The sequence below is a fragment of the Silurus aristotelis genome (assembly GCF_946808225.1).
Source record: "Silurus aristotelis genome assembly, chromosome: 5".
Taxonomy (NCBI): domain Eukaryota; kingdom Metazoa; phylum Chordata; class Actinopteri; order Siluriformes; family Siluridae; genus Silurus; species Silurus aristotelis.
Window position 1 is genome coordinate 12,960,039 of NC_139578.1, and position 19,428 is coordinate 12,979,466.

At 39.4% G+C, this 19,428-nt stretch overlaps 2 protein-coding genes across 2 annotated transcripts; both read left to right on the plus strand.

The window, feature by feature from the left end:
• The first annotated feature begins 1,481 nt into the window (after positions 1 to 1,481).
• On the plus strand, positions 1,482 to 5,241 carry rpl34 (ribosomal protein L34). Its single transcript, XM_083543105.1, has 4 exons — positions 1,482 to 2,035; positions 2,797 to 2,896; positions 4,113 to 4,216; positions 5,118 to 5,241. The coding sequence occupies exons 1-4, from the start codon at positions 1,941 to 1,943 to the stop codon at positions 5,200 to 5,202; spliced, it is 384 nt and encodes a 127-aa protein (XP_083399231.1). The 5' UTR covers positions 1,482 to 1,940; the 3' UTR covers positions 5,203 to 5,241.
• Positions 5,242 to 15,386: 10,145 nt separating this feature from the next.
• Positions 15,387 to 19,210, plus strand: ostc (oligosaccharyltransferase complex subunit). The gene is made up of 4 exons (XM_083543067.1): positions 15,387 to 15,622; positions 17,853 to 17,946; positions 18,048 to 18,245; positions 18,798 to 19,210. The coding sequence occupies exons 1-4, from the start codon at positions 15,484 to 15,486 to the stop codon at positions 18,814 to 18,816; spliced, it is 450 nt and encodes a 149-aa protein (XP_083399193.1). The 5' UTR covers positions 15,387 to 15,483; the 3' UTR covers positions 18,817 to 19,210.
• Positions 19,211 to 19,428: the final 218 nt, after the last annotated feature.

The following is a 19,428-nucleotide window of genomic DNA, read 5'->3' on the forward strand; positions in this document are numbered from 1 at the left end:
TGACAGTGTGGAGAAGGAACTCTAACATGATGCTGATTCCCAGGTCTCCAGCCATGGTCATGTGTGCTACCAGGAAGGATTAAATGAGCAGCATACATTACCAAAAGCACGCTTTGGGCAATAAGCTAATATTGGATCATCGTTAGTGAAATCGCATTGCTCGAAACGAGCATTGGTTTGCTGCTACACAACAATAACAAACTAAAAAAGTAGACAAACTTTCAAAAAAGCCAGTATAGCTTGTAAGTTGTAAGTGTGTTGAGCTAAAAGTAGTGTGAGGAAAGTGGTGAAAAACTATTCTGTGTTGTTGGGTGGAGTTTTGGGTTTGGCTGTAGGCAGTCCACCCTATCAGAAGTTAGAAATCATGCTGGTATTTTCTGGGTTATTTTTCCACAGAAAATGTCCCCATATTTTTGGCTAAAATATAAAATTAGACTTTGATTGGGTGGTCAAGATGCAAAATTGCACCCCTGACTTCCAGCTATTTCACAGCTATTGTTTCAGCTGCAGTTTTTTTCTATTATATTAATATAAATAAACCGCACACTAATTCTGCATTAAGGGTAATTGCAGTTTAATTATAAATGTGATAATTGAAATAATTTAATAGTATAATATGTATACTAGTATACCCCCCACACACCTGCACCCACACACATATACACCTGCTCTATGGAAAAATTGTCTTGTGTGAAATTGGTCCTTGGTGCAAAAAATAATAATACAATTTGGGGGCCACTGTGCTAGACAGTTATTTATTTTTTTATTTTGACCAATTTTTATCATGCACAATAACATGCATAGTATATTTGCCAAGTGTACATATTATACGATTTAGTTTCTAATTTAATTATTACATAAAGCATATAATAAAAATGTAAATGCCATAATGCAAAATTTTCATTTTGCATTCATAAAAGCTTCATTTATCGATGCATGGGGAAAAAACGACTGCAACAAGTGCGGAAATTTCAATTCAATTTAATTTTGTTGTTTGTTAGAAATATAAAAGTTCACTTATATTTAAACTTGGCATAAGCATCTAAAGCCTGGTGGTTGGGGACCCCTGAAATAAGATTTGTGCAAACACAGGAGCCAACTCTCTATCGCTCTTTTTTTTTTTTTTTTACTTACCTTCATAGACTCGCAATATATTTTAACTGTTACAAAAATCCAAGATACTGGTTAAAATGTCCTTCCATTACTCTTTTACCTCAAGTGAAGTTTGTTAGTTTGGTGAACAAAAAAAACAGCTGGTTTATTTAAAATAAAACAAAGGGGCATTCATTGATCTTATATTCATTTTACAAGCCATGTTAAGAAACTTTATTTAATCTACGTTTAGTTAATATACGATATGGCTTTTTTTCAACGCACTTTTAATTTGAATACACCCAAAACGCACCATTTCCGGTCGCTGAAGTATTTTCAACTTTCACCCTGACTCTCAGCCTTCCTCTTCCGTTTCGGTAATACCCAGGTATGGAGGATTTTCTTTCTGCGAAGGAAACAAAAAAAAATATCGCATGCAATCTTCAGTATTGGAGCCTTTTATTCAAATAATTTTTAATGAAATATATTGTTAAGAGTGCAAAGAAATAAACATGTATATTATTGCCTCGGTTTTTGTGTTAAGGAGGGTTTTATTTTCTGTGATAGTGCTAGCGAAAATGTGAGCTAGATGGCTAAAGCCGGTGCAACTCAAGGCCCTTGTGTTAATATACGCTCCCGGGTTTTATACAATTTAATATTTCCGTGTTTGTAAATGATGTAAAACTACACGGTCAGTCTGTAATACAGTATTTGAGAATCTGAAGGCAACGTATTTTGATTAGCAGACATTTAACGGAGTTAAGTTGTTTTGTGCGACTGTTGAGCAATGTTTTTTATGTATATTAAATATGTAACTTAAAAGGGTAAGGCCATTGTGTAAAATAAATATGCTTGTATTTGTCGTTCCCCAGGTCAAGATGGTTCAGCGCCTTACTTACCGTCGTAGGCTGTCCTACAACACCACCTCCAACAAGACCAGGCTGTGAGTGAGACTCCTTTACCCCCCATTACCAGTCATTTACACCAATGCAGCAGCACTGAGAGACAAAACATGGACTTTAACTGAATCGTTCAATCATGTCACACTACAGCACTTTCTCCATGGACAATTAGTTCATCAGGACTTTTATCAATACTACCACTGTGGTGAATTCTGAATTTTAAGCGTATATGGATGAACTGAGATTACTCGGCACATCATTGGTGAAATCTGGCTTTAGGTAGTGTCACGCCACCCTGTCATGGATTTTTGTTTTGTACAGATTACCGACATTTTTTGTGTGCTCGTACAACAATTTCGGGGGAAAAAAAATCAACATTTTGGAGAGCTTTATATGATGCGTAGTTAGCCATTTTTTTCCCCCTGCAAAATAATCAAATTAGGCTATGGATCATCCTTTAGTTCATTTCTTACTTTTTTTTGTGTGTGTGATTGTTAACCTGCTTTTACGACCAAAGATTTTGTTCAATTAGTGGTTTGTGAATTATTACACCTATTTGTGCATATTTGCAGTGTTTGCATGTTCAATGTGTAAGAATTTGCGGGCAAAAACAAGTTTTATGAATTTTGAGTAGTAGTAGTGTGAGATTGTATATTTAGTGCTATATGTAATGTGGCATCAAACTTAGGGGGAAGTTTTAGGAAATTACCACCAAATCAGTCATTGTGATTACAAAAAATGGTGAAAACGTTGCAGGAATGTGTAGCAAATTTAATGAACAGTATTTCTGTTTCACCATCAGATCCCGGACCCCTGGTAACCGGATTGTGTATCTGTACACCAAGAAGACTGGCAAGGCTCCCAAGTCAGCATGTGGAATCTGCCCCGGTAGACTGCGTGGTGTAAGTATTGCCTTGTGCCGAGCTGGTTTACACCTCAGCACTCAGGATGTGACCGTTTTAATGTTAAGAGATATAAACTGCATGTAGAGTTTGTGACATGGTGTGGAAAACCAATAACACAAAACATGTGTAACTGTTTGCATTTGCCCAATACTCATAAATAAACTTTTTTTTTTGCACAACAATATTTTTAGGGCTTTAAACAAAGGTCTACTGACCAGGCACATAGAGAAGTCAGTCCACTATACTGATGCGTACATGGTTTAGGCCAGGGGTCCTCTGTTTTGGACCCGTGGACACCTGTAGCTATTAAAATAGTCAAATTATGTTAGCATAAAGAGCATTTTAAGTCTCCGGTATAAAGGGGAAAATACAATTGTTTTTGCTTATATACTCTATATGGACCTTTTACTTCCCTTTTTGGGGGCACAAGGTTATCTACGAAGCACCATGATTGCCATTTTTCTTTATTAACTCACATCAAGCTTGTATCAGTGTGCTTATCCTACCATGAGGGTGATTTCAATTATATATTTTGTCAAAGGTTTTTTTTTTTTTTTTTTTTATCTGTGTGAAAAAAGTGTACAAGTGTATGGAAACCTCAATAATAAGTTAATAAAAACATTTCAGAAAAAAGGTTCACTAACTATTTTAGAATCAAGAGTTAAGACCAACCTGTACAACCTTTTTCAAATCTAAAACCTGAGCAGGATTTGGTTTTTCTAAGCAAAGGCACTTGGTATACTAAACTTTCTTTTTGTATAATGCATTTTTGTTTATACATAAAGAAAAATAAGCCCTGTGGGTGTCTATGCACAGTAAACGTTTACTGTGTATACTGTGCATGGACACCCACAGGGCTTATTTTTCTCACGGATTAAACACTGACCAGGTCACAAATGATAAATAGGATTGGGCTTTTATTGGGATGCAAAAGGTTATAAAAAAGCCAATCATTTATGCTTCGGAAGTGCACTTTGGTTTTTTGCCCTTGAATTGCTCTGCACAGTGATTTGATTCTTGATCGGACATGAAGTGGTAGAGTAATGGAAGATTTATTCAGCGTTGAATTATATATTCCCCAAAATTGGTATTTCACATAGGAACAAGATTCCGCATTCATGTCTCTTTTCTTGGTGCTGTTTAAATTGATAAATCTGTATGTACCTGTTGAACATGTTCAGAATTGTAAATGCTGAGCTTTTGTTTTAAACAGATTCGTGCAGTGAGACCTCAGGTTCTAATGAGGCTCTCAAAGACCAAAAAGCATGTTAGCAGGGCCTATGGTGGTTCCATGTGCGCCAAATGTGTGCGGGACAGGTACGAGCATTTCAATGTCGCATTGGTTTGAGTATATACCTTTTTTGCTTTGTTTAGGAGTGCATTATTATTTCTGGTTGACTTAACTCGAGACTGCTTCACAACATACACGGTTAATGAACAAATGGCCTTTTTATTATTGCTCATACACTTGATTGCATCCCATGCTTGGGTGAGCTGGGGTCATGAAAGATGATTTATAGCAGGAATATAAACAGGCTGCCTCACTTCTCATGAACTTTTGAGTGTAAGCATATCTGGGAGAGTTAGTAGACATAGCTGGAAGTATCCAGCTATAGCCAAAAATATTTACTAATGCATGTGAAAAGGTGACTAATCCTGACATTGAATTATTTTGATATTGAAAAATCAGTGTGTAATGCATAGGCGATTGGTGATTATCACTACTATACAAACGGCACTGTTACACAGTATATTGTATAATGATTTTATGTAAGAAAATTCATGATTGTGATTTCAGTGGATTTTAGTACAATTGTTTGAACAAGAGAACACACGGCTTTAATTTTTGTGTATCAAATGCTGGAATAAATTATAACATAATATGCATGCATATCTGCAACAAGTTGTTTGAAAAATGCTTTGTGTGAATTGGCCCTTAGAATATATTGCTAATATATATTATATAAGCAGTGTTCGAATATTAGTGATCGAGTGCATGAGCATTCCGGCTCACTGCAGCTTTTTTACCCTATCTTATACCAGGCAGGCACATACAGGGTACAGGGCCTCAAGTATGATTTATAGTTTTGTTGATAAATGGCGAAAGTCATACGTTTATTGCTTATCATTGCTACCAGGTTAAACGTAGGCAGAATACATTATATATTTTTTTTTATTTTGCACATTGTGGAACTAATTGATGTTTTATGTTTTCCAGGATCAAGCGTGCTTTCCTTATTGAGGAGCAGAAGATCGTTGTCAAAGTACTTAAGGCACAGGCACAAAGTCAGAAATCAAAGTAAATGAGTGTACATTAAAATAAAGAAAAAAAATTGAGAACATACTGGTTTGTCCTGTTATTTTTTATTAAATGTATAAGTAACGCTCATACACCACTGCTAATTACTTATCCAATTGAAAAACATTTAGGCCCCCTAAGACTGTAGACTGAGAAGAGTATAAAACAAAACAAACAAACTTTCTTTTCGGCTTCTCCCGTTAGGGGTCGCCACAGCGGATCCTCCGCACGTTTGATTTGGCACATGTTTTACGCTGGATGCCCTTCCTAACGCAACCCTCCCCAATTTATCCGGGCTTGGGACCGGCACTAAGAGTGGCTGGGGATGGTTCCCTGACCGGGAATCGAACCCGGGTCGCAGCGGTGGGAGCGCTGCATCTTAACCACTAGACCACCAGGGGCCACTAGACCACCAGGGGCACTAGACCACCAGACCACCATAGACTGAGAAGAGTATAAGGAACCTATTTTAATCCAACACAATTTTGACCCAATGTGACAGCCTAATTTGGAGTTGTTTACATTAACATTAACCATATGTCTGAAATTGAAAACAATCACTGATTCCCCTAATAACTTCAATGCACACTGTCAATTTGCCCTGATCAGATTATCGGCCATCTTGGATTTTGGTCTAATGTCTGTTACCAAATGTGTAAACACAAATAATTATGAAATAAAAGCTGAATACTCAAATGTATTGCCCATAATGAGCAGAGGTGGCAAAAGTACACACATCCTTTACTTAAGTAAAAGTACAGATATTCATGTTTTAAAAGACTGGTAAAAGTTGGAGTACTAACTACATTTTTTAAATTCAAGTTAAGAAGTTTAGGCTCTGACATGTACTTAAGTAAAAAGTAGTCATTACTACTACCTGTTTTAGTGTCACACTGGTAACTGAACATGTCACATTAATAGTAGAGCTGTCAATCGATTCAAATATTTAATCGTGATTAATTGCATGCATTCTCACGAGTTAACTCACTAACTTAAATCTCAACTGCACATATCTGTTCTAAATGTACCTTGAATACTTCTCACGTTTTTAACACTAATCAATATGGACAAATATGGATGATTTATGCAAATGTATGTTTATTATTAGTGAAAACAAATTCAACATAGAGCACGAAGACAAAATATTCTTGTAAATGTTTTAAAGTAATTATGGTGTGTTAATTTATGTAAACCATTGATGAACGAGGAAAATTCGAGAGAGAAGGTTGGATGGTGTGGAGATGGTGAAGCAGGAAGTGGATAGGATTAGTAAGGAGGAAGAGTGGAAAGTCGGTTGGTCCAGATGACGTACCAGTGAAGCATGGTGATGTTTAGGAGAGATGGCAGTGGAGTTTTTAACAAAATTGTTTAACAGGATTTTGGAAGGTGAGAGGATGCCTGAGGAATGGAGAAGGAGTGTGCTGGTACCGAACTTTAAGAATAAGGGAGATGTGCAGACCTGACTACAGGGGAATAAAGTTGATCAGTCACACCATGAAGTTAGGGGAAAGAGTAGTGGAAGCCAGGCTGAGAGAAGAGGTGACCATCTGTGAGCAACAGAATGGTTTTATGCTGAGCAAGAGCACCACAGATGCATTAATTGCTTTTCAGAATGTTGATGAAGAAGTATAGAGAAAGTCAGAAGGAGTTGCATTATGTGTTTGTGGATTTAGAGAAAATTGATGACAGGGTGCCAAGAGTGGTGGTTTGCAGTGGTGATGGACAGGTTGACGGATGAGGTCAGACAGAAGTCTCTGTGGAATATGATGTTTGCGGATGATATTGTTATTTATGGGAAGAGTAGGGAGCAGGTTGAAAAGAGCCTGGAGAAGTGAAGGTACGCGCTGGAGAGAAAGGGAATGAAAGTAAGACAGAGTACATGTGTGTGAATGAGCAGGAGGGCAGTGAAGTGGTGCGGTTGCAGGGAAAAGAGGTGGAGAAGTTCAGGTACCTGGGGTCAACAGTGCAAAGTAATGGAGAGTGTGTTAGAGAAGTGAAGAAAAGAGTGCAGGCAGGGTGGAGTGGGTGGAGAATAGTGGCAGGAGTGATTTGCGATAGAAGAGTATGTGCAAGAGTTTATAAAAGTTTATAGGACTGTGGAGAGACCTGCGATGTTGTATGGTTTAGAGACAGTGGCATTATATATATATATATATATATATATATATATATATATATATATATATACAGTGGGTACGGAAAGTATTCAGACCCCCTTAAATTTTTTACTCTTTGTTATATTGCAGCCATTTGCTAAAATCATTTAAGTTCATTCTTCTTCCTCATGAATGTACACACAGCTCCCCATATTGACAGAAAAACACAGAATTGTTGACATTGTTGCAGATTTATTAAAAAAGAAAAACTGAAATATCACATGGTCCTAAGTATTTAGACCCTTTGCTGTGACACTCATATATTTAACTCAGGTGCTTTCCATTTCTTCTGATCATCCTTGAGATGGTTCTACACCTTCATTTGAGTCCAGCTGTGTTTGATTATACTGATTGGACTTGATTAGGAAAGCCACACACCTGTCTATATAAGACCTTCCAGATCACAATGCATGTCAGAGCAAATGAGAATCATGAGGTCAAAGGAACTGCCTGAAGAGCTCAGAGACAGAATTGTGGCAAGGCACAGATCTGGCCAAGGTTACAAAAAGATTTCTGCTGCACTTAAGGTTCCTAAGAGCACAGTGGCCTCCATAATCCTCAAATGGAAGACGTTTGGGACGACCAGAACCCTTCCTAGAGCTGGCTGTCCGGCCAAACTGAGCTATCGGGGGAGAAGAGCCTTGGTGAGAGAGGTAAAGAAGAACCCAAAGATCACTGTGGCTGAGCTCCAGAGATGCAGTCGGGAGATGGGAGAAAGTTGTAGAAAGTCAACCATCACTGCAGCCCTCCACCAGTCGGGGCTTTATGGCAGAGTGGCCCGACGGAAGCCTCTCCTCAGTGTAAGACACATGAAAGGCCCGCATGGAGTTTGCTAAAAAAAACACCTGAAGGACTCCAAGATGGTGAGAAATAAGATTCTCTGGTCTGATGAGACCAATATAGAACTTTTTGGCCTTAATTCTAAGCGGTATGTGTGGAGAAAACCAGGCACTGCTCATCACCTGTCCAATACAGTCCCAACAGTGAAGCATGGTGGTGGCAGCATCATGCTGTGGGGGTGTTTTTCAGCTGCAGGGACAGGACGACTGGTTGCAATCGAGGGAAAGATGAATGCGGCCAAGTACAGGGATATCCTGGACAAAAACCTTCTCCAGAGTGCTCTGGACCTCAGACTGGGCCGAAGGTTTACCTTCCAACAAGACAATGACCCTAAGCACACAGCTAAAATAACGAAGGAGTGGCTTCACAACAAATCCGTGACTGTTTTTGAATGGCCCAGCCAGAGCCCTGACTTAAACCCAATTGAGCATCCCTGGAGAGACCTAAAAATGGCTGTCCACCAACGTTTACCATCCAACCTGACAGAACTGGAGAGGACCTGCAAGGAGGAATGGCAGAGGATCCCCAAATCCAGGTGTGAAAGACTTGTTGCATCTTTCCCAAAAAGACTCCTGGCTGTATTGGATCAAAAGGGGGCTTCTACTAAATACTGAGTAAAGGGTCTGAATACTTAGGACCATGTGATATTTCTTTTTTAATAAATCTGCAACAATGTCAACAATTCTGTGTTTTTCTGTCAATATGGGGAGCTGTGTGTACATTCATGAGGAAGAAGAATGAACTTAAATGATTTTAGCAAATAGCTGCAATATAACAAAGAGTGAAAAATTTAAGGGGGTCTGAATACTTTCCGTACCCACTGTATGTATATATATATATATATATAAATAATTTTTTAATTTTTTTTGTATAAAAATGGTCAAAGAGAAATCCGAGCATTAATCATTGCATTAATCGCACGTTAATAAAATTAGTGCCGTTAAAATTGATTTGCATTAACACGTTAATATTGACAGCCCTATTTAATATATTAATCCAAAACGAATTTCACATTTTGTTATCTAATGAATGTATCCAGGCTGAACATTCACTATACTAAACACACGCAGAGAAAAGATGATGATGATCAGGTGATCAGGAATGTTTAGCCCTAAATTAGTAAAGGTTGTTTATATCACCTCATTAACCATCCGTGTGGAGAAACAGTTCTGTTTGGTGTCTTGATGATTTACATACATTCTTCTTCTTTTGGCTTTTCCCATTAGGGGTCGCCACAGCGGATCATCCGTCTCCATACCCCCCTGTCCTCTACATCTGCTTCTTTCAAACCAACTACCTGCATGTCTTCTCTCACCACATTCATAAACCGCCTCCTTGGTCTTCCTCTTTTCCTCCTTCCTGGTGGCTCCATCCTCAGCATTCTCCTACCGATATACCCCATGTCCCTCCTCTGAACATGTCCAAACCATCTCAATCTCGCCTCCCTCACCTTGTCTCCAAAACGTCCTACATGCGCTGTCCCTCTAATAAACTAATTTTTTATCCCGTTCATCCTCGTCACTCCAAACGAAAACCTCAACATCTTCAGCTCTGCTACCTCCAGCTCCACCTCCTGTCTTTTACTCAATGCCACTGTCTCTAAATCATACAGTCATGTTTAGCCCTATTTAATATATTAATCCAAAATTAATGTATCCAGGCTGAACATTTACTATACTGAACACACGCAGAGAAAAGATGATGATGATCAGGTGATCAGGAATGTCTCTGTTCTCAGTCATGTTTACATCGCTAACTCCCTCTGTCTCATCCACGTTAACCCCAGACTTCTTGTTGACTTCTGTAATCTAGTCTATGTCTGTGGTGTGTGAGAGCCAGGAAATGATACACCAGTGGTAAAAAGCCACGCAATGACAGGAAATAGGTTAATTTGTTGAAAACGTATGCACGTTGCGCAATGAGAAGAATATATATTGACATTTCACCAAATAAATTTAAACTAAAGTAATGAGTCTGGCTTCCTGTGGGCTCACCACCTGCAGGAGGGACCGTAAGGTGCTGTGAGGATTTGGCAGCAGTCGAAGGCGGGGGCCTGCTTAGACTGCTGCCCCCACGACCCGAATTACGGATAAGCGGAAGAAAATGAATGAATGAATGAATGAATAATGAGTCTGGTTTAAAAAATGTAAAAAAGTACAAATTAAGCACAGATATTTGTGTAGAAAAAAATGTGAAAGTAGAAAGTTGTCTGAAAAATAAATAGTTAAGTAGAATACTGATACCGGAAAAATCTACTTGAATACAGTAACAAAACATTTGTACTTCATTACTTCCCACTAATGAGCCAACAAATTTAATTTAGAAGCTGCCAAATAGGAAGTAAGGTATCTCAGCAATACTGACACAACACCTGACAGGCATCTTCAGGACCATGTTCATGACCCAAAAATGACATGCTGGAAATACTTACCATATTCATAATACTTATTATAATATAATAAGTATTAAGTATAAGTATTATAATACTTATTATATTCATAGTACATATATATTCATCTGTATATTCATAGTACATATACATCTGTAAATTACTGTTTTTAATCCTATATTACCATTCTATTTCTTCTTCTTCTTCTTTCGGCTGCTCCCATTAGGGGTCGCCACAGCGGATCATCCGTCTCCATACCACCCTGTCCTCTATATCTGCCTCTTTCACACCAACTACCTGCATGTCTTCCCTCACCACATCCATGAACCTCCTCCTTGGCCTTCCTCTTTTCCTCCTACCTGGTGGCTCCATCTTCAGCATTTTTCTACCAATATAATTCATGTCCCTTCTCTGCACATGTCCAAACCATCTCACTCTCGCCTCCCTCACCTTGTCACCAAAACATCCTACATGTGCTGTCCCTCTAATAAACTCATTTCTAATCTTGTCCATCCTCGTCACTCCCAACGAAAACCTCAACATCTTCAGCTCTGCTACCTCCAGCTCCACCTCCTGTCTTTTACTCAATGCCACTGTCTCTAATCCATACAACATCGCAGGTCTCACCACAGTCCTATAAACTTTCCCTTTCATTCTTGCAGATACTCTTCTATCACAAATCACTCCTGTCACTCTTCTCCACCCACTCCACCCTGCCTGCACTCTTTTCTTTACTTCTCTTACACACTCTCCATTACTTTGCACTGTTGACCCCAGGTACCTGAACTCCTCCACCTTCTCCACCTCTTCTCCCTGCAACCGCATCACTCCACTGCCCTCCCTCTCATTCACACACATGTACTCTGTCTTACTCCTACTGACTTTCATTCCCCTTCTCTCCAGCACATATCTCCACCTCTCCAGGCTCTTCTCAACCTGCTCTCTACTCTCACCACAAATCACAATATCATCTGCAAACATCATAGTCCAGGGAGACTCCTGTCTGACCTCGTCCGTCAACCTGTCCATCACCACTGCAAACAGGAAAGGGCTCAGGGCCGATCCTTGATGCAGTCCAACCTTCACCCTGAACCAGTCTGTCGTACCTACTGCACACTTTACTGCCGTCACACTGTCCTCATACATGTCCTGCACCACCCTCACATACTTCTCTGACACACCTGACTTCCTCATACAATACCACAACTCCTCTCTCGGCACCCTGTCGTACGCTTTCTCTAAATCCACAAATACACAATGCAGCTCCTTCTGTCCTTCTCTATACTTCTCCATCAACATCCTCAAAGCAAATAAGGCATCTGTGGTGCTCTTCCTCAGCATGAAACCATACTGTTGCTCACAGATGGTCACCTCTTCTCTCAGTCTGGCTTCCACTATTCTTTCCCATAACTTCATGGTGTGACTGATCAACTTAATTCCCCTGTAGTTACTGCAGGTCTGCACATCTCCCTTATGCTTAAAGTTTGGTACCAGCACACTCCTTCTCCATTCCTCAGGCATCCTCTTCCCTTCCAGAATCCTGTTAAACAATCTGGTTAAAAACTCCACTGCCATCTCTCCTAAACATCTCCACGCTTCTACCGGTATGTCATCTGGTCCAACCGACTTTCCATTCTTCATCCTCCTAATCGCTGCTCTCACTTCCTCCTTACTAATCCTATCCACATCCTGCTTCACCAACTCCACATCCTCCAACCTTCTCTCTCTCTGATTTTCCTCATTCATCAGCTGCTCAAAATACTCCCTCCATCTTCTCAACACACTCTCCTCACTAGTCAACACATTTCCCTCTCCATCCTTTATTGCTCTAACTTGCAGTACATCCTTCCCAGCTCGGTCCCTCTGCCTGGCCAATCCGTATAAATTCTTTTCTCCTTCCTTAGTGTCCAACCTCTTATACATTTCCTCATATGCCTTTTCCTTGGCTTTCGCCACATCCCTTTTTACCTGCTGCCGCATCTCCTTGTACTCCTGCCTACTTTTCTCATCACTCTGTCGATCCCACTTCTGTTTTGCCAACCTCTTTCCCCTAATGCTCTCCTGCACTTCCTCATTCCACCACCAAGTCTCCTTGTCTTGCTTTCTATTTCCAGATGTCACACCAAGTACTTTTCTAGCTGCCTCCCTCATCACTCCTGCAGTAGTTGCCCAATCATCCGGCACCTCTTCACCACCACCAAGCCCCTGTCTGACCTCTTCCCTGAACCTCACACTACACTCTTCCTCCTTCAGTTTCCACCATCTTATTCTTCTTTCAAACCTTACTTTCCTCCTCTTCTTCTTCGCCTCCAAAACCATCCTACAGACCACCATCCGATGCTGTCTAGCTACACTGTCCCCCGCCAACACCTTACAGTCTCCAATCTCCTTCAGGTTGCATCTCCTACACAGAAGATAATCCACCTGTGTGCACCTTCCTCCACTCTTATACGTCACCCTATGATCCTCCTTCTTCTTAAAATACGTGTTCACCACTGCCATTTCCATCCTTTTAGCAAAATCTACCACCATCTGCCCTTCCACATTCCTCTCCTTAAAACCATACCTACCCATCACCTCCTCATCACCTCTGTTCCCTTCACCTACATGCCCATTAAAGTCTGCCCCAATCACCAATCGTTCTTTCCTAGGTACACCATCTACCACTTCATCTAATTCACTCCAGAATCTTTCCCTCTCCTCCATCTCACAGCCAACTTGTGGAGCATAGGCACTAATGACATTTATCATCATCCCTTCAACTTCCACCTTCACGATCATCACCCTATCAGAAACTCTCTTCACCTCCACTACACTCTTACTGTACGCTTCCTTCAGAATCACCCCTACACCATTTCTCTTTCCATCCACACCATGATAAAACAGTTTCTATTTAACTTATGTAAATCATGTAAACACTGTATATCCTGAACTTGCTGTTATTGCACTCTGGTTAGACCCAAACTGCATTTTGTTGCCTTGTACTTGTACATGTGTAATGACAATAAAGTTGAATCTAATCTAATCTAATCTAATCTAATCTAGTACTCCACACCAACTCTGAACAGAGGTTATCAAATCGTTATGCTGGTGAATGCAAATGCAATTAAAAAAAACTAACAAAAAAACAAACAGGATCAGAATTTAATTGCTTGGCTCCAAAATCATCATCACTATGATGATGATGATGATGATGATGATGATGATGATGATGATTATTATTATTATTATTATTATTATTATTATTATTTGCATGTCTGATTTTGTTGGTTATAAATGTAACTAATAACAGAGGTGGGAAGTAACGGAGTACAAATACTTCGTTACTGTACTTAAGTAGATTTTTCTGGTATCAGTACTTTACTCCACTATTTATTTTTAACTTTTTACTTTTACTTTTTACGTTTACTTTTTATATATTATATATATATATATATATTTAGCTGTCAAAATTCAAATTATTTTAAACGGCACTAGATGTTATTAACACGCTATCAATTCAGCGCGCATTTTTGTTTTTACCATTTTTATAAAAAAAATTTAAATACATAAATAAATAACTAAATATAAAAGAGGCGAAATTAAAACCTCCAGCAAAACATACACTTATTCACGATGTCCCTTCTTTACTTAGATATACAATAAATAAATAAACTCCAGATAAAATTATTTTTAATCAGTAAACTTGTGTTTTATTTCTGCGCCAAGTCTCAAATCAAACATCAAATCCGCCATGTTTTACACAATTTACCCTCTAGGTGGCGTTTTGTGGGTTTTTCCCTCATAATGGCGACACGAACTTAAATGACTGTCTTTATTGATCGTACAGATAAAAACAATACATCATTCAAATCTGTAAAATGTCTATGATTTTATATATATTAAAGCTACTTGACTTGACTTAAAGAGGTGCACTTTCTCCGGTATCACCTCATTAACTGTCCGTGTGGAAACATAGCAAAGGCTCTTAATGATGTCCACACATCTCTGCACTGTTACAGCCTTTATATTTAATTACTGTACATATGCTTACATATCTATCACATGCTGTACATATGATACATATTTATCTGCACTATTTGCACGATTGCTACTTTTTGCACTTCTGGTAGATGCCAAACTGCATTTGGTTGCTGTATACCTGTACTATGCAATGACAATAAAGTTATATCTATCTATCTATCTATCTATCTATCTATCTATCTATCTATCTATCTATCTATCTATCTATCTATCTATCTATCTATCTATCTATCCATCCATCTATCAAATATTAATATGATGTTGAGGTCCAGTTAACAGCTAAAACAGGTAGAAGTAATAACTAATTTTTACTTAAGTACATGTCAGAGCCAAGACTTCTTTACTTTCACTTAAGTAAAAAGATATAATCAGTACTTCAACTTTTACCCGAGTATTTTAAAACATGAGTATATGTACTTTTACTTAAGTAATGGATGTGTGTACTTTTGCCACCTCTGACTAATACCAACCTAGGTATGTTTTATTTATCAGTGTATTAACAGGCCTGTATGGAGAGGCTTTCCTCCCTTCTTAGGGATTAGTGATAGTGATGTAGAATGGAGCACATCCATGCCTTTCACTGCGAGTCTACACAATTTACGGGCTATTATTTGGTATTATTTGACGGTACTTAGATGTAGATTACGTTTCGGCAGAATCTCATCCGCGCAAAAATATCATTTAAATGCACATTTTTAATTGCAGTTTATTAATCCATGATGCAGAGTATTCGGGTGATGGTAGTGTAGGGAGTCCTTTATTGTGGCGGTCAGCGGTGAATGCTGTGTGTTTAAACTACTTCCTGTACACGTCGCTCATACGGCGCTGCGCTCACCGGCCAGGAGACTGAACACGGACACAGACACGGACACGGACTATGGAAACTTTAATCGGCCTGCCGTTTGCTGTGTTAGAATGTCCAAATATCAAGCTGAAGAAGCCGTCCTGGCTGCACATGCCCTCTGCCATGACTGTGTATGCCGTGGTGATTGTGTCCTACTTTCTCATCACTGGTGGTAAGTGTGTTACATTGCTGTTAGCCTGATGTGTGTGTGTGTGTGTGTGTTTCGCATGAACACTTTGCACCTTCTTAATGTTTAAAGTAGTTAGCTAAACTGTAGTTAGCTTAGTCACCTACATCTGCAATATCGTGCGGTTTCAAACTGGCGTTTTTTTTTGTTTTTTTTTTAGCGCATTAGCACATCACCTGAAAAAAATACAACTATTAGTACAGCCACTAAAACTACTACTAGTAGCACTAATACTACTTCTGCTACTAGTACTAACACTACTTTAATAGCTACTACTGTTGCTACTAGCACTAATACTACTACTGCTGCTGCTACTACTAGCATTAATACTACTAGCACTACTACTACTAGCACTAATACTACTACTACTACTTCTACAGCTGCTACTAGCACTGATACTACTACTACTTCTTTTGGCTTCTCCCATTAGGGGTCGCCACAGCGGATCATCAGTCTCCACACCCCTTTGTCCTCTACATCTGTCTCTTTTAACACAACTACCTGCATGTCTTTTTTCCCCACATCCATAAACCTCCTCCTTGGTCTTCCTCTTTTCCTCCTTTCTGGTGGCTCTATCCTCAGCATTCTTTTACCGATATACCCCATGTCCCTCCTCTGCACATCTCCAAACCATCTCAATCTCGCCTCCCTCAACTTGTCTCCAAAACCTCCTACATGCGCTGTCCCTCTAATAAACTAATTTCTAATCCCGTTCATCCTCGTCACTCCTCCATTACTTTCAATGTTGACCCCAGGTACCTGAACTTCTTCACCTTCTCCACCTCTTCTCCCTGCAACCACACCACTCCACTGCCCTCCGTCTTTTTTACACACATGTACTCTTACTGACTTTCATTCCCCTTCTCTCCAGCGTGTACCTCCACCTCTCCAGGCTCTTCTCAATATGCTTCCTGCTCTCACCACAAATAACTATCATCCGCAAACATCATAGTCCACGGAGACTCCTGTCTGACCTCATACGTCAACCTGTCCATCACCACTGCAAACAGGAAGGGGCTCAGAGCTGATCCTTGATGCAGTAACACCTCTACCTTGAATCAGTCTGTCATTCCTACTGCACACTGCCTGCTGTCACACTGTCCTCATACATGTCCTGCACCACCCTCACATACTTCTCTGACACACCTGATTTCCTCATAGAATACCACAACTCCTCTCTCGGCACTCTGTTGTACGCTTTCTCTAAATCTACAAACACACAAGGCAACTCCTTCTGACCTTCTCTTTACTTCTCCATCAACATTCTCAATGCAAATAATGCGTCTGTGGTGCTCTTCCTCGGCATGAAACCATACTGTTGCTCACAGATGGTCACTTCTTCTCTCAGCCTGGCTTCTACTACTCTTTTTCCATAACTTCATGGTGTGACTGATCAACTTAATTCTTCTGTAGTTACTGCAGGTCTGCACATCTCCCTTATTCTTAAAGATTGGTATCAGCACACTTCTTCTCCATTCCTCAGGCATCCTCTTACCTTCCAAAATCTTGTTAAACAATCTGGTTAAAAACTCCACTGCCATCTCACCTAAACATCTCCATGATTCTACCACTTCTAACCCACCTTCTCAACACACTCTCTTGACTAGTCAACATATTTCTCTCTTCATCCTTTATTGCTCTTGCAGCACATCCTTCCCAGCTCGGTCCCTCTGCCTGGCCAATTGGTACAAATCCTTTTCCCTGTCCTTAGTGTCAAACCTCTTATACAGCTCCTCATATGCCTTTTCCTTGGCTTTCGCCACCTCCCTCTTCACCTGCTGCTGCATCTCCTTGTGCTCCTGCCTACTTTTCGTATCACTTTCTCAATCCCAATTCTGTTTCACCAACCTCTTTCTCCTAATAGCAATAATACTACTATTAAAGCTACTACTGCTGCTACTAATTAGATTTGATTTAACTTTAGTAACACAAGTTGCACAAGTTACTGCTGCTACTAGTACTATTACTAAGGGCAATTTACTAGTCAGTCATCTGTACAAACAGCCAGTCTGCCTATTTGTATTTTTAGAGGAATCTGAATGGAATTAAACCCATGGGAATACAGAGAGAACAGCACAGAAAGTTCAGAGCGATTGTAACCCAAAGCTCTGGACTGAATTAAAGCTGTGAGAGAGTAAAGTGATCTGCTGTGACATTAGGCAGCAAAAACGATGTTTGCTGAATTGGCTTTAATTTAAATGTCATTTACTTCCAGGTATAATCTATGATGTTATTGTTGAGCCACCCAGTGTGGGATCAATGACTGATGAACACGGTCACCAGAGACCTGTGGCATTTTTGGCTTACAGGTGAGTTTTATACGCATAAATAATGTCACCCAGGTTTCTCTGTGTATGTAAGACTTTTATAAACACATTCTGACAATTTTGTAATGCTGTGTGGTTCTTAGGGTGAATGGACAGTACATCATGGAGGGTCTGGCGTCCAGCTTCCTTTTCACCATGGGCGGTCTCGGCTTCATCATTCTAGACCGCTCCAATGCCCCAAATATTCCCAAACTCAACCGCTTCTTGCTACTTTTCATTGGCTTTGTGAGCGTGCTGCTGAGCTTCTTCATGGCCCGAGTGTTCATGAGAATGAAGCTGCCGTAAGTCTCTTATCTTACTATATAATATAATATTACAGTTGTCTTTTCATCTTGTATTTCACTAATATAGTCTTGGTCGAAAGGACACATTAAATAAAATAAATAAAAGATCCTTCAGTTAATGCATGACTGCAAATGTTTGTGGACACTTTGCATGGTTAAGAACGTACAGCTGTTATCAATTAGGGTGTACTCACTTTTGTTTGCAGCAATTTTGACAATAATAGCTGGATGTTGTTATTTTCACGAGGACAGTAAGATGATGTCCCCTTAGAAAATACGCAAAAATAGTTGCTGAAATGTGAGGGGTGTACTAACTTTTGTGAGATACTGTATGTGCATTCAAGCTGACTCCCTTGTCTGTTATAGTTTTACACTGTACGTAGATTTACTTAAGCACTGGTATGCGCTTGGTTTACTCTGATATGCTGCTCTATGCTTGGGCAAACTCACTTGTAAATTTAATAATGATAATATCATGCTTTCTCATGAATCAGTCGAAATGTATTAAGCGTCACACGTTTATAATTGTGTTTGATGTCTCATTTGCAGTGGTTATCTCATGGGTTAAATCTGCGCAAGACCTTTTTCATGTGGTGCACACCAGAGCCAGACACAGAAGGATGACTGCATATGAACAGAAAATTACCTTCTGGATCAGTGTGATGATGATTTTCTTTTTGTGTATGTGTGTGCATAAGAGAGAGATTGGTGGAAAAAAAAAGTGTAGTTTGTCCCCATCCCCAAAGGCTTCAGGTTTGTGGGTTATTAGATTTTGTGCAAAATGTTCATATCCTGATTGTTAAAGAAAGGCATATCTTGTATAGGAGCTCTGTGCTAAACGATCAAAACTGGTTTACATATGAAATCAATTACATGCTTGTGTCACAGAAAGCTAGAAAAGGATCTGGTTTGTGTGGAGTGGGTTTTTCTATGTAAAGCTAAAATAAAAGCTCTTTATACAACCAATGCTTTTGATGCCTTCTTTATAATTAGGAATTACCCATTTGAATGTACTTTTTTTTGTATATTTTATTCTATATTTTATATCTTATTCTTATTCAATCTTATTTCTTATTAAAACTCATTTTATGACTTCACTTAAGTAAAATAAAATTGAGTTAAAGAAATATCTATCAAGTGTTAGAAGTGAAATTGATAATTTCTTACTTTAAAATTCCTT

Bases quoted from the DNA above. Each gene is read 5' to 3' on its own strand.
- rpl34 (XM_083543105.1), top strand. From the start codon at position 1,941: ATGCTTGTATTTGTCGTTCCCCAGGTCAAGATGGTTCAGCGCCTTACT. The intron at 2,036-2,796 runs GTGAGTGAGACT...TTTCACCATCAG, and splicing joins ACCTCCAACAAGACCAGGCT to ATCCCGGACCCCTGGTAACC. The intron at 2,897-4,112 runs GTAAGTATTGCC...TGTTTTAAACAG, and splicing joins GCCCCGGTAGACTGCGTGGT to ATTCGTGCAGTGAGACCTCA.
- ostc (XM_083543067.1), top strand. From the start codon at position 15,484: ATGGAAACTTTAATCGGCCTGCCGTTTGCTGTGTTAGAATGTCCAAAT. The intron at 15,623-17,852 runs GTAAGTGTGTTA...ATTTACTTCCAG, and splicing joins CTACTTTCTCATCACTGGTG to GTATAATCTATGATGTTATT. The intron at 17,947-18,047 runs GTGAGTTTTATA...TGTGGTTCTTAG, and splicing joins GTGGCATTTTTGGCTTACAG to GGTGAATGGACAGTACATCA.